The 15,405-nt window shown below is 42.5% G+C and overlaps 1 protein-coding gene across 1 annotated transcript in view; it reads right to left on the reverse strand.

The window, feature by feature from the left end:
* LOC148037017 (uncharacterized) overlaps nucleotides 1–15,405 on the reverse strand; it is a 167,790-nt gene that overhangs the window by 12,474 nt on the left and 139,911 nt on the right. The window contains exons 12-14 of the mRNA XM_087675957.1: nucleotides 5,123–5,355; nucleotides 4,964–5,036; nucleotides 4,792–4,828 (exon numbers count right to left, since the gene is read on the reverse strand). Coding sequence (XP_087532083.1) covers nucleotides 5,013–5,036; nucleotides 5,123–5,355 — 257 coding nt within the window. The 3' untranslated portion in view covers nucleotides 4,792–4,828; nucleotides 4,964–5,012. The remainder of the gene's footprint in view (nucleotides 1–4,791; nucleotides 4,829–4,963; nucleotides 5,037–5,122; nucleotides 5,356–15,405) is intronic.

Consider the following 15,405-nt stretch of genomic DNA (forward strand, 5'->3'; position numbering starts at 1 on the left):
CTACCTAAGGGGGGGGAAGCTGTAGATTGAGGGAGCAACTTGAAAAGTGGGGGATCAATGGCGAGGGGGGGAGGGAGACCGCTGCTGTTTTGACACATCGCGGGATTTGAGGCTGCAGACGGAGGCAGAGTGCGGGGGGGGGGGGGATCTCTCCAAGGCGGGCACGTGGAGGGGAAACGGCCACGGGGGGCGGGGGGGGGGGGGGGGGGATCTCTCCAAGGCGGGCACGTGGAGGGGAAACGGCCACAGGGGGGGGGGGGGGGGGGAGGTAGTCACGACTGGGCGGCCAGGTGAGGAAGAAAACGGCTAGGCGGGGTGGACAGATGGGGGAGACGGGCAGCAAATTGGAGGGTGCGATCAGACAGGGTAGGAGGGAGCGATCAAATGGAGCGAGGGGGCACAAACGATCTAGGGGGTGGGCGCGATCCGACGGAGCGGGGGAGCATGCGACGTGATGGGTGCCGAGCATTGTTCACTTGTAATGAGTGTAGTACCCTTGGGAAAGGGTTCCTTCACATTTCGGTTTAGCTCACTTAAGAAGTTGGAGGCAACAGTTGTTACTAGCCTGCTCAATATCTGATGATCAATGGCTTGCTTTGACACATGGGTCAAAGGCTAGGAATTCTTCACACTTATCCCATGCCCCAACAAGCTCTTTGGTCTGAGATCAGCACTACATTCGGCCACATTATTCAAAGAGATAGCACCTTTGCTAACATGGTTTCAAAGTGGATGTCCAATCAGCATCTTGTAGTAAATTATCCTAGGACACATCGATGACAAACCTCTTTTAAGGACAAGGGAGGTAGCAAACCTCAGCCTTGCATGAGGACTGAGAGAGAGTGCCAAAGATGGCGGGATAATAGGAAAAAGTGGAAACCATGACAGAGAGAAAGAGAGAAAATATAGCACGGTGAAAGATAGGGATAGGGAGGTCTGAAGTAACATAGGTTGGCAAGATGTCTTGGTCCAATAGTTTTTTGTTTTTTATGTCTATTTCAGTTTAGTTAGATTTCTTTTCCTGGTTGAATCTTAGCCTCTTTCCTTCTTTATCCTAACTCCTCATCTCCAAAGTTAAGGGCACATTTACATAGGTAGGGCTGAATTTACAAGGGCTGGAAATTACAAGGTATGGAATCAACATGATTCCAAATTACAAAAGTATCAAAGTATTTTTTCTTTCATGACAAACCATCCCGTCCTAAGATGGTTTTGTCCTCAAAACCAAGGATAAATGGACCGAATCCAAGCCAAGGATGATAGTAATCATGTCCATGTAGCTCCGATACAATAGGAAAGCACTTTCCATATAAGAGAGACCTTTATGTATACCAAACTGTGAGTAAACTGGCTGCTGTCCAAACAAGGCTGACGTGGAGAGTAGTTACAGACTTCAGATTTGCTGCCCAAGCCAAGACAATTATTAGCTCCTCAACCACCTATGTTAGTGGCTCCAGCAGTGCCCCATCAAGAAAAGCCACCCATGTCACTGGCTTCCTAGAAGCTAGCTACCAGTGGTACCCTTGCCCCCTACACCAGAGGTGGCTGATCCACAATGCATTGATGATGCACATGCAGCTCAAGTTGTGTAGGCAATCCAGACCGCCTAGCTGAGATACTTGCTTCTTGAGCCCCTACACACACCCTAGAGGATACAACTCCCGAATTTTACCTTGGCGTGATTCATTGGATCTAGAGGATTTTCCTCCCTTGCATGAAGCAAAGTAGATTGCAAAGAGAAGGGTAGTGCCTACTTCCCAAGCCTCTATACATACCCTCGAGGATATAGCCTTGCAAACTTTATCTTAGGATGATTCACTGGATTTAGAGGCTAGAAAGATTTTATATTTTGTGTTTCCCAAACCGAGATCACAAAGAGGAGGCCAGAAAGATTTTAAACTGGAACATAGTGGAGATAGGCGTGGAATGTTGAGCTATGCTAACCCAAAGGCCAAGATTCTCCCCATTAGAATCCTCTCATGGAAGGTATGAGGCTTTGGTGCATGATTCTCTAGATGTGGCTTAATTCTCATGGCCTCACGAGACAAGATCTGCATAGAACACTAGTGGGAGAATCAATGGATTTTCCCATAATGCTGCAAGAGCACCGACTCTCAACAAAGAGGATATCTTGATGCTATGGAAAGCTATTGCCAAGATAAGTTGTAAGTTGTACTTATTGGGCACAACAGTGGGAGAGAGAGATTCGAGCAAGAGTTTGCATTTGTGTAACAGAGTTGTGGATTCCAAGAAAGCAAGATTTTTGGTCCCATGAAGAATCATCTGGGTCTCTATAAGAGTGGATGACGTACTTATGTTATCATAATTAATTTGGCTTGATTTTTTCTGAAAATAAGTGGATATAATTATTGGATCTATATCATGAATTTTTAATTTTACTATTCACTGCACAATAGTGACTTGTTGCTTGTGAATACATGTAGCACTGATCACATTATGCTAGGCATACCTATGTACAAGATTATTCTAAAATTTAATTTAGACAAGGCTGCGCCTATGCACAAGACTATTCTAATTCATTGCTGCACCTGTGCACAAGACTATTCTAAGATTTAATTTACATATTAGGAAACATAAGGCCATTCATATTGAAGGCACTAAAAGATCCTAAATTGGATGCACTATCCTATTTTGAGCACAAAAATATTTTGGAATACATTACATGCATGCATGAGGGAGGTGCATGGGGGGAGATTGTACAGAACGCTGTGTTGTGCTCTCTTGTCTTTTTCCTTCTAGAATTCTTTGGTGTTCATCTCAATTTATTTGTTTGCTATTCAACTTTGGTTAAATTATTGTCAGTCTACATTGGAAGCTTTAACATACTCCATTACAAGCCCGAAATGGCAATGAGATAGGCAAGAGTTCTAGCCTACCCTTAGTCACTACCCCACGATAGTAGGCGAGGGCTTCAATATGGTGGAGACCATGGAGAATAGGAGGCACAAACGCATAGAGATCATTAGAGAAGGAAAGAGGGCTGCTTGGGAGGAGATCGTCCTCTAGATCAGAGCACATTCCACCTTGGCAAGATTGGGTTTCCATCAACCCTAATGATTTTCTATAGTCTTCAACATCGGAAACATATCTGAAGACAGTTAAAGGCAAAAGATTGGTTATTTCTTGCTACTAATGAACTGTGGAGAGATGGCAGTACAAAGTGGCCATAGATTGTTACTAAACAAAAGCCTATAATCTTGTATCAAGTTTATCCTTTGGAGAGTTCATATTAGAGGCACCCCTACTAGCAACATAGTGCAGTGATGCAAGACTGCTTGTGGCCATTTTCGTGAGGGCTACTAACTACATGGGAAATGGGATGAATGCCTCAGGTTGATTCACTTAACCGTGGAATACTCATTGTTGCATTTCTTGCATTGGATTCAGATTTGCTACATCTAGCATACTACAACTGGCATTCTGTTTCATTGGGAATCTGAAATTCATGGTCATATTGATCATATAAGGGGCTTGCTACTATGATAGGTGGCTTCTATGATATGAATGGGTGGTGTTGTCCATCATGTGGTTGATCTATGACTTGAGATATTAGCACCTATGTCAATGTTTGTGTGTGATGATGCATAACACCTTCAGTCAGTCATATAGAAGAGTTTCAATTATAAATCTACTCTAGTACCATTCATATTGAGACTTACCATCCCTAAGCTTGTAATTGAAAAAGGAAACTCATCATTTCTTTTCAGAATTTCAGAGGAGGCTAGATGAGAGCTTTAGGCATTGGAGGATATCCCTCTTCCTGTGGCTATTCAGTTGATGCATGGCTTGAATATAGCAGTGCCCCAATGGCAAATGTGAGACATGGTAAGCTAGGAGACCCAAATACATTGCTTATGGGGCTGTCCTAGAGCCTAGAAGGTATAAAGGAGAGCCCTCAAGATAGAACTTCATGGCACAATAGAGATTTTCAGAAGGTATAAAGGAGAGCCCTCAAGATGGAACTTCATGTGGATTTGAGGATTTTCAGAAGAGCCACTCCTTTCTCAACTTGTTCAACATCTAAGCATGATCCCCACTCCACATTACTTGCAGGCATGGTGACCCAAAGACACTGTCATATATCGGAGCTATTTTCTAGTAATACTGCTTATTACATTTGGACTGCGAGGTGCAGCCATGCTATAGATCTTCAGGATGTCTCTGGCTGCAAAGACTCTCTTAAGGATTGGGATAGAGATCATCCATACTATTTGCTGGAGATGGGAGAGGCTGCATGGTGACTTTGAGAGGATGAGAAGGAGAGATGCCTTCTTCTGGACCTTGGATTCCAACACCTTTTCTCCATAGGCACTCAGATGGTCTGGTATTGTAGCCCACCAGATTGCTTGTTCACACAAGCATTGCATTTATGATGTACTTAGCTACTCTCCACATGGTTCTTTGTACTTAATATTTTACCTCAGGGGATTTTCTCCAAGATGTTATCAAAAAGACAACACAGGAAATTCATTTGCATGGCATGCAAAATAAATCATAATGTAGTACACTACCAGGCATTTTCTTAAATGAATCTTCAATGGCAGCATCTTACCATCTAGGCCCTACCCTATAAAAGCACTAGTTTTCATCCCACAATATCCATTAATAGATAAAGTGGTATCGTACTTCAGTTGCCTCAAGAAAAGTATCACAAACGTAGCATACATAAGAAGAACTTTTTCCACTTCCACTACATGTCCAATTTAATCAACACAAGTTCAATCAATATCAGTGAACAGATAAAAGCAGCAGTCCTATATTCTCACTCACCTGCAGAATGTTATCACAAACTCATCATACTGTAAACCTGTCATAAGATTTACGAATTCTAATCAGTGAATGCATACAGTTTGAACTCAAGTAATTTAGTACAGAAAAACATTGCGAAGAAATTTTCTGCAGAAATGAATGACAAATTTAGACGAAGGTGCAAGAAATATACATAGAACACAGCATGAGATTTACTTTAAAACCCAAAGTGAGACCCCCAATCATTTTTCATCATTTGAAATTCCCTGCAAGTCCATCAGTAAGTGTCAACTCCGAATTCAATCACAAAAAACTATAATCACATCTGCAAGATGAGAAGCGAATGTACTACCTTGAACAAAAGATCATAAGCAAGAGCATCCCATGGTAAAGTGAGAGACATCAAACAGCAACGTAATGGAACTGGATCAGTCTCAACCCTTACACCTGTTGAGGCTGCCACATATGCTTGCTTTGCTGCAAGAGATGCTGCTACAGCTGCTTTGCGCATGAGCGTCCCAAGCTTTATTCCAGACTTTGATGTTGACACAGAGGATGATCCCGATGCATGTTGGAACCCTTCATCTATATAAAAAGGAAGTATATGTTTGTTTCTGCTCCACATTCACTAGACCTCGAATACCTCAATATTGCTACATGAAAATAAGACTTAGCAACTTACAAAAAACTGAAAATAAAGCAAGCAAGCTACACCAGTAAAAGACTGGCAAACTGAAACAAGGGCCCGCCATTACTGCCATCACTAGGGCCATCTCTTCTCTCAGATCCTTAGCCTTTCCTCTTCCGCCATTGCTAGTCCCTCCCCATATACATATGCTCTTAGCCTGTTCTTCGTCCTTGGATTTAGCCCCTCCATGTCTCTACACCATCATCCCTCCTACCTATTTCCTTCAACCCACTTGTGTTGAGCTAAAATTGCATTAGCCTGATTTAAGTATCCCCAAACCAGGCTTAATTAATGAAGAAACCTTAATACTTTAAAAAGAAATGTGATCCTAGAGAGTTACTATGCCCCACATGCCAAACCCTAGTTTGGGTGACCCAAACACTCTATAAATAGGTATGCAACCTACCACTCTCCTTCAATCTCGTTTTTGCACGTTTCAAGAGCCGTATCTTTGCTGTCCACACCCCATTTGCGGAGGACATCGTGGTCAAACCTTCCCCTTGTTGTATGCTATCATCTAGTGCTTGATTCCAGCCTTCATCTCCACTTGTGAGCTGCTGTCTGCATCTAGGAGCTGTCGCTTGGTACCCTGGAGCTATCATCTATAGTCTGACCTTGCGTTTAATGCTGACGTCATCATCTGAGTTGTCACCATCACTCTAACATTGTCGCCATCATCTAGTTCTTGCGCTTGCCGAGTTTCTCTCTCCTCCAGTTGTTGCCTACACTCTCCTCACTGGCTGTCTACGTCAGATCCAATCTCTCTAGCTCCATTTGTTGGTGTTCGACATAGAGGCCGCTCTACTGCATTTCAAGATCCATTTTAGACACAAAACACTCTCCAGTTCATAGCCTATGCCTTGATCCTAGACATGAGAGTTTGAGGTTCAATATTTGCTGCATAGTGTGTTTGTTGCATAAACATTGTATATTCAATAGTCATTCACTTCATTATTCATTGTGTTTACCTATCTCCGAGTCCCTAATTCTAATTGTGTTTTGTGTTATCAATTTGTGCTTTGTCGTATGATTGGTTTTTTGTTTTCTATATTTAGAGCATTTCTTCACATGGTATCAGAGCTAGGTACTCGCTCAGAAACCTTGGCCTTTGATCGGAAAGCTCATCCACAAAAGCAAGTACAATTCAAGGATCACATGACTTTGAACACACTCATACCATCGCTCTAGTCTCCACAACTAAACATGGACAGAAATAATTAGGAGTGGGCCGTCCAAGTTGCTATTGACTAATTTGATATTGGTGGAGAACTACCATGGAGTCCAAAGATCATATTAGATTTCTGCCACCAAGTATGATCTCATTCTTATGCATAGGGCTTAGCAAGAGGTTGAAGGTAAGCTTGAGTTATCTCCTTTAGATTCAGTGCACAAAACTAATGATCTTGCAAGACCTTTGGAATCTCCACTAAGGATTGGCCATCCACAAGTGGAACCACGCTTGGATTACAATCCCCTTCCACGATACTTCTTTTCTCCACTACTAGGTATGAACCCTATTATGTTAGATGCTATGTCAACTAATTCAGTATTTTTTGTTGGATCAAGGGATGCTCGTAAAAAAGTAACTCTTCAAAACAACCTTTATAGGTATTTGTTTATGAACTCAAAACTAGGTAAGAAGTTGAAAGAAGAACTTGTAAGTATTCTTTCCCTTCTTTTCCTTCAAATGATTTTATTTTTCATGGCTAATTTGGAGTAGGTGCATCTTCATTCAATGCATTTAATCGACAAAAGGAACCAATAATGTTTCCCACAACATCTATCACTACTCCATTTGGGCTTCCACCTATCCTTCCCTCATCTTTTGAGGCACCTACCTTTCCACTTCCATTAAGTGCACCACATTTACCACCCCGCACCACACCAGGGGGTTGTGCACACTTAGGCATAGCATTTAGGACATCTAGATACCCATTTCCGAGTGGTATACCTATGACGGAGCCTCGACCTCCCACACACACACTTTTGGGTTACCACTCTGGGAATGCATCCCAAACATACTCGAGTGTGGATCATTTGGTACCGGAATTTGCCTCTGGCTTTACCTAGCGGACTATCCAGTCACTAAATTGTGCCCTAGCCGACCCACCTTCCATACCATATGGAATTATGGTAGTTTTGGTATCTCTACATCAATCGGCACTCATTAGACATCAGCAACCTATTTTTGCCAATCCACCATTACCCCCTTCTCCTTATCCACCCCCACCACCACCACCATCTTATCTTCCACCCTTGCCCATCTATCCACCTCCACAGACACCTCATGATTCTCGCTCCTCATCCACCAAGCATGCTTTTAATGACAAGCCTCGTTTTAACAAGTCAAACTACACTACTTGGTCAAACTTGATGAGGCATGTCCTAGATTCTCAGAACCTATGGGATTTAGTGCAAGGGTTGGAACCCAATCTGATCTTGCACTTGTTCCATACGAGGTCCTTCGCTCATGGAACGCTTCCAACGTCTTTGCTATTGTCGAGCTTATGTAGGGCTTATTGCCTAAATTTCACTCTTAGCTTTAGTATTTCGACTTGGCATTCGAGCGTTGGGTACACTTGACCGACTGCTGTGTAGCTAAGGATAGGACCTATCGCATCAATTTGGATCATGAACTCCAAAACTTTAAAATCACAAATAAGGATGACTTGAAAGTCAAGTTGGTTGAGTATTGGCATCTTCTTGTTGAGTTCTTGATCATTGGGGCTTCTAAGTCTAGCCTTAGATGCCCACATTTTATGAGTTGAAGTGTCAACTCTTGCATAAAGCGCAATTGTTTGATCAATTTCATAACACGTCCTTGATAGAGGGAGCTCTCGTTGCATCTTCTCACAAGAAACAACACATCAAGGAAAAAGGAAATTCAAATCAAAATCAAAATTAAAACAAGCCTAGTGAATCCCAAGGAACTATCTAATCCACTTTCAAACTTGAATGGTAGAATGTACCTAAGAAGAATAGAAATTGTCAAAATTGTCATAAGGTTAGCCATTATGATGAAGAGTGTAGATTTAAATAGAAGAGGCACACAACCAACATCTAAGAATCAAATCCCTATACCCCAATCGACTAATCCCCAGTAGGTGAAACAGGGTGGTGGCAACCCCTAGCAGCGCAGTGGCAAGACAAGACCTACACTACCACCAGTCAGCCATCACAGTTGGCGAACTACTAAACTCTAGAGGGTTTGTCTAATTGTCTGCAAAGGCCCACATCGTCGCCTTAGAGATATCGGATGCAAGTCTCGTTCACATGTGCGAGTTGCCTCCCGACCAAGTGACTGTAGAGACCCACTCGTTATCACAGCCGAGCACATTAGCACCAAATTGGCTTGTGGACAGTAAAGCCACTCATCACATGACTCCTATAGAGGACACTTTCGTTTCCCAAGCCACTGCAACAACCGAGAGAGTCCGTGTATGAAATAACTCCTTGGGCTAGATTAAGATCCAAGGTTGTATTAGTTTTCCCATTGACTAGTGTCCAAATCTGGCTTCACTGGATGATGTCTATCATGTCCCCCAACTTGGGGTGATCTTGTTGTCTGTTCAACAACTTTGCTAGTTGGGGCAAGCATTTTTCTTACCATGACCACAGTTAAGGTCCTAGACTCTTAGACTCGTTTACTGATTGCTCACAACAAGGCACAATCTAATGGCTTTTACCATATGACCCATTTTCTTACCAAGTCGACTGCGGATGACTTTGAGCATCTTTGGCATTTTCGCTGAGGACATCTTGGCTAAGACTCTCTTTATGAGCTGTTGCGTCAGGGGATAGTTGAGGGCCTTCCATGCCTAAAACTATCTCGAGAGGTTTGTAAAGCATATTAGCTAGGTAAGTAGCATCGTACACCCTTTTCTCAAAAGTCTACCGCCCATACTGAAGAACCCCATAGGTTCATTCATGTAGACCTTTTTGGTCCCACATCCATTGTCGCCTTGAATTGTGCATCATACTTCTTTTTGATAGTGGATGATTTCTCTACATACATGTGGGTGTATTTTCTCAAGCACAACTCAGATGCCTTCATTTATTTCAGTGCTTGGATATTGTTGGTTTATAACCGAATTGGTTGTTGTATGGGTACTATGAGAAGTGATTTTGGTGGCGAGTTTACCTCCCACGAGTTCTTTGAGTTTCTATAGGAGCAGGGCATTGCACGTCAGCTCACCACTAGCAACTTCCCAGCATAGAATGGAGTTGTAAAGCGTAGGAACTGCATAGTCATGAATATGGCATGCTCTATGCTATTCATAGTAGAACTCCCTCAGTGTCTTTAGGTTGAGGCTGTTAACACTTCGATGTACATCCTGACAACGCGGTCCCTAAAAAGACTTCGTACAAGGTATGTTTTGGCTCTCAGCATGTTGTTTCTCACTTCAGTCTTTGGTAGTTGTGCTTATACGCACACTCCGGATGACAAGATAGAAAAGGTTACCCCTCCAGTAGATCTCTTGTTCTTTGTAGGCTATTCTTTCGAAGTAAAAGGCTACCATTTGTTCGATCCTCGGATGAAGAAGGTGATTGTTGGGAGGGATGATGTCTTTGATGAGAGGGACATTGTGCAATCTTTTGCACCCAACTCTGAGTCCTCACATTTGCTTATATCATATGATGTCTTTGATGAGAGGGACATTGTGCAATCTTCTGCACCCGACTCTGGGTCCTCACATTTGCTTATATCATATGATATCGTGTCTTTTGAGCCGAGTTTATTGCTCACTCCTGACCCTCGTGTAGACACTTCAACTCCCAAGCCACCTCGGCAAGACCTGTAACCTCGCTGGTACTGGCACACTATGTGGGATTCGGGGATCCTTCCATCGGATTCCACTCTGAAGGGCCCTAGAAGGTTTGCTCGGCTTGCCCCTCAAGCTTCATATGCATCGTTGTTTACAGTTGATTACATTGTACATTCCGACTCGGACATTTGGCAAGAGGCTCTGTAGGATCCTCTGTGGCGTAAGGCCATGGAGAAGAAATTGGATAGTATTGATTGAATTGGGACTTGGACCTTGATGGATAATCCTTGTCACAAGCCACTTATCGGGACAAAATGGATTTTTAGGACCAAGCTAAAGACTGACGGTACTTTAGCTAAATATAAGGCTCACCTTGTAGTGCAAGGTTTTAGGTATAAAAGCACGGCATTGACTATGAAGAAACCTTGTACCTACCACTTGGTTAATATCATTTCGTTTGTTGGTTGCGCTTGTCGCTCACTAAGGTTGGCCAATCTATCAGATGGCCCTCAAAAAGTGGCTTTCTAAATAGTTATTTAGAGGAGGAATTCTATGCGGAGCAGCCTCCTTCTCTTCTGCTAACTAGAACGATAAGGTATTTCACTTGCGGAAAGCTCTTTATGGGCTAAAGAAAGTACCAAGGTCTTGGTACTACAACATGGACGAGTTTTTACGCACTCATGGATACCATTCTATCCCTTAATGATCCAAATCTATATATGCGCACCGCTAGTGTAGGGGTCAGCTAGCTACATCCTGCTGTATGTTGATGATATAGTTTTCATTGACCCGGATTCTGTAGTAGTGGCAAAATTAAGGCAAATCTTTGCACTATGTTTGGGATGACTGCTTGAGTTTGTTATCTTATTTCTTGGGGATAGAGATTGTTTGATCCTAAGGAAGTATCTTTCTATCACAACAGAAGTAAGCCCTACAACTGGTGGAACAATATTGCACTGATCAGACACGGACAGTGACCCAGCCTTTGGATCTCATTGTCCATTTGTATAAGGATACCTTGGGTCAACCTTTTGATGCTCACACCTATTGCTCTATTGTAGGAAAACTACTTTGGTTGATTCATACTAGGCCAGATTTGCATACTCAATCAATTTGCTTAGTTAGTGTTTTCATGCATGTAGAATGTCTCATTGGATTACTTATCTTCGTGTGTTAAGATATTTAAGATGTACCTATAATTATGGACTAACTTAAAGTCATGCTTTATGCTTGCAAGGGTACATTGATTCTAATTGGGTAGGAGATTCTCATACCTGACGTTCCCATGGCAATTGCCTCTACACCTTAGGTGGCACAACACCCATCTATTAGGCTAGTCATAAGCATGAGATGGTGGCGCCTTCCACGAATGAGGCAAAGAATCGAGCTCTCTTCCATGGTACCACTAAGGCCATTTCTCTCAGAAACTTGCTGGCCACACTTTAATTTCCTTGTGAGACACCTACAGTTGTCTACCATGACAACCAGAGCGCCATTGCCCTTGCAGGCAATTTGATCATCACCCCTCAAATATGTGACAGTTCATTTTCACTTAACTAGAGAGCAGGTTGAGCTATATACTGTTCGGCTAGAGTTTATGCTTTCCAGTGACAATTTTGTAGATATTTTAACCAAGGTGGTCAACAAGTCACTTCTATAGTACCTTGTATCACAGATCGGCTTGGGTACACCCTCCTCTACTTCTTCAGATTGACGAGGAGAGGGTGCTTTTCTTTTACTTCTCCTTCCAATTTGAGAGGGAGGGATTTCCTTCTTTTGATAGTGACAATGATGATACTTACAGTTTTTTTCACTCTCAAATATTGATTTACTTTGTATTATACATTATGGACATTTGTAACTTCATTTGCATTATCAAGACGACATGATTGTAAAAGGGCACTTGGGCAAGCAAACAATTCCCTTGTGAGGACACTGTCCAAGTAGCACCATTGCGTTGCATTTTGCATGAGCATGAAAACCTGCATCTTCCTTTGCATTACCCCATGCATTGCCATTTTGTGCATGTAAACATGCATTTGTGCGTATTTATCTCATAGATGGCTAGGAAGTGTAGGCGACAACATGAGAAGAGAGAAACTCAGCAAACCCAAGAACTAGATGACGGCAACAATGCCAATTGCTAGTGACAACTCTAGATGATGACGTCGGCATCAAACGTAAGATTCAGACAGTAGGCAACAGCTCCAAGGTACTAGATGACAACAACTAGATGTAGGTGATAGCTCCAGGATATAGGTGACAGCTCATAGATGGACACGAAGGTAGAAATCAGGTGCTAGATGATACCATATTGCAAGGAGGTCTGACTGCAATGTCCTTCATGAACAAGGTATGGGCAGTAAAAATATGACTCTTAAAATCTTAAAAAACAATATCGAAGAAGAGTGATGGGCTATATGCCTGTGTATAGAAAGTTTGGGTCACCCAAATTAGTGTTTGGCATGTGGGACGTAGTAGCTCTCTAGGATCATGTTTCTTTGTAAAATAATAAGGTTTCTTTATTAATTAAGTATATTTTGGAGCTCTTTAAGTTAGGCTAATGCAATTTTAGCTCAACACCCTCTCTTAGGCCCAAAATTGAGCCATTAGAAATAAGCCCGTATTTATTTTCTATTATCCCAAGGAATCCCACCCCAAAAGCAGCTAGGGCATCAGGCAAAGGGTGCACATCGGCTATGCAATGACCTACCAAGACTATAGAGGCGATGGTTATCGTACTAGAGGAGCCTAAGTGATCACCCTAGAAAGGCCAAGGCATCAGACCAAGGGTACCTATCGAGTGACCAGAGGCCTATCAGTCTTGCAAAGGTAGATGGAATCAATAATGGATTTAAAAAAAAAAGATCTTAGGTTTAACTTGGCACAAGATTTAGCATTAAGTGAGGGTTTCAAATCAGCATTCATCCCATTGAGTCATCTCGAAGTATTGGAAGTAAGGATGAATAGCCCCACTACCTTCATAAAATGAGTAAAACAATCTCATACACTACTAGGGAAAGTGCTTATGGATTACCTAAGGGTGTGTGTGTGTGATAATCATATGGAGAATATGTGGAGAGATGAGCAATACGACAAATGAGCAAGCAAGTCGAGCAAAGCCAGCATGCAAGAATAGGGATAAATTGTTGTTGGAAACTGCTATGGGCAATGCCACAAATATGGTGGATTCGTAATTGACCACTCAAAGGGTGACCGAAAAGACAAATATTTCTAGTTGTCGCCCAGTTTTTGTCTCTCCTCAAGTACCTCTGTTTTTAGTCTTTCTCTCTCCTCACTGCTTGTTTGCATTAGATTTAGCCTCTCTAGCTACGTTTGTTGGTGTTTGACACATGGAGGCTGCCTTGCTTCATTTCGCGATCCATTTCAGTGTACGGCACACTCTTCACCTCATAACCTTTTTCTTGATCCCAGAGTTATGAGAGTTTGAGGTTCAAATTCATTGCATAGTGTTTTCGCTACTTGAGCATTGTATATTCAATAGTCAATCACTTCATTATTCATTGTGTTTAACGTCTCTAAGTTACTCGAACCCTATGTTCTGTGTTATCAATTTGTGCATTGTCGTACGATTGGTTTTCTATTTTCTATGTTTAGAGCATCTCTTCACAACTTGCCTACCCTCCAACATGTCATCATTGCCATTGCCAGTCCCTCATCTCGAGCTTCAGTTCCTTGGTTTTTCCCTTTCCTTCCACATTGCAACTCCCTTTCCACCAACAAGTGCTCCTTAGCCTCTTCCTCTCCCCTCATTTCTGCCCATCCATGCATTTGTGCTATCAGCATGCTTCCTGCATGGTTCCTTCACCCACCTATCACCCTCTAGGATGTTCTCAAGCTTTGCCTTGCTCACACCAGTTGTGCACTCCTTGCCCCTTTCCCACCTCCATCTCAGCCTGCTTTCTCCATCTTAGCCAGCCCCTTTTCTCTTCCGTTTCCTATCATCTTTTCCAGCCCACCTCTCTTGCTGTTTCTGCACCTTCTCTTCTTTTTTGCAGCCTCTTCCAAGTGGACAATTGGAATTGGCCAATGTCAATGAGGTCCATTGATCAAGAGAACCAGTTGAGCACCATGACCTCCTCTCTAGATGAGAACCTAATTATAGGGTTCCAAGAACAAGCCAAAGGGTGTGGAGAAACCTTGAATGGGTCACACCAAATATATCCAATTGGGAATGGATGAACCAAGCCACTAGTCGGAGCAAGAAGACGATTGTAAGGAGCTATTGAAGGTGCCGTAAAGTACTCATGCCAAAAATGGACATCATAGATCCTAGGGCATGGGATGTTACACTTAGTGTTCTGTTTTCTCCCTGTATGAGCACCCACCTCAAGTGTGGTACTATAGTACCTTAGGCATTCTACTTTCAGTCTATCATTCAAACATTTGTGGATGTGACATTTTAGCACTCGCTTCTATCTTGCTATTCACTCTTCACACTGAGTGTATATGTGTACCTGTGTAGCTGAGTATTGACCTAACAATGGTATTAGAGCTACCTTCTTTACTGCCACTCAACACCTAAGCCATCATTACCACAACCACCATTGAATCTGAACTCAGCCCTTCTCTAGTTTTAACCTTATTTGCCAACTCTACTGCTCCAAGTTCATCAAGCTGCACATCTACTAAACAAGTCACTAGTTCTACCATTCAATTCATGCTAGCTTTGGCCTTGCCTGTCTGCACACCTTTCGGCCCTACTTGCCTATGATGACGGCTTCCCTATAAGCACGTGGCTTACCCTACACTCCCCTACTTGCTGCTTCACCTGCCTGCTCAAGTGTCGCTGCCTGCAACATCATCTGCCTGCTCATGTGTCACTACTTGAAACATCACCTACATTTGCCTATGTGTGTCTGCCTACATGGTTGGAGACTTGCATGCATGTCACTTCTGAGCATGCCACAAAAACTTGGGGATTTCACTTCTGACCAAATTTCACTATGAATTTGTGGGGCTTTTGTGGGCTTTCCCAAAACCACCATATTAAGGCCCAATTTGTCATCTTATGTGATATTCAGGAACATTGAAATCAAATTTGCTTCAATTTTCAACAATGTCTTTAACATTCAACTTTGTCATCAACATTCGAGCCATAAAATTGTGAATTTTTTACTTTTCCATTGCTTTCCTTTTGTTTTGCACCTTCATTTGTAC

Source organism: Lygodium microphyllum, chromosome 4 (assembly GCF_053477565.2).
Source record: "Lygodium microphyllum isolate KBCC chromosome 4, Lygodium_microphyllum_v1.1.10, whole genome shotgun sequence".
Taxonomy (NCBI): domain Eukaryota; kingdom Viridiplantae; phylum Streptophyta; class Polypodiopsida; order Schizaeales; family Lygodiaceae; genus Lygodium; species Lygodium microphyllum.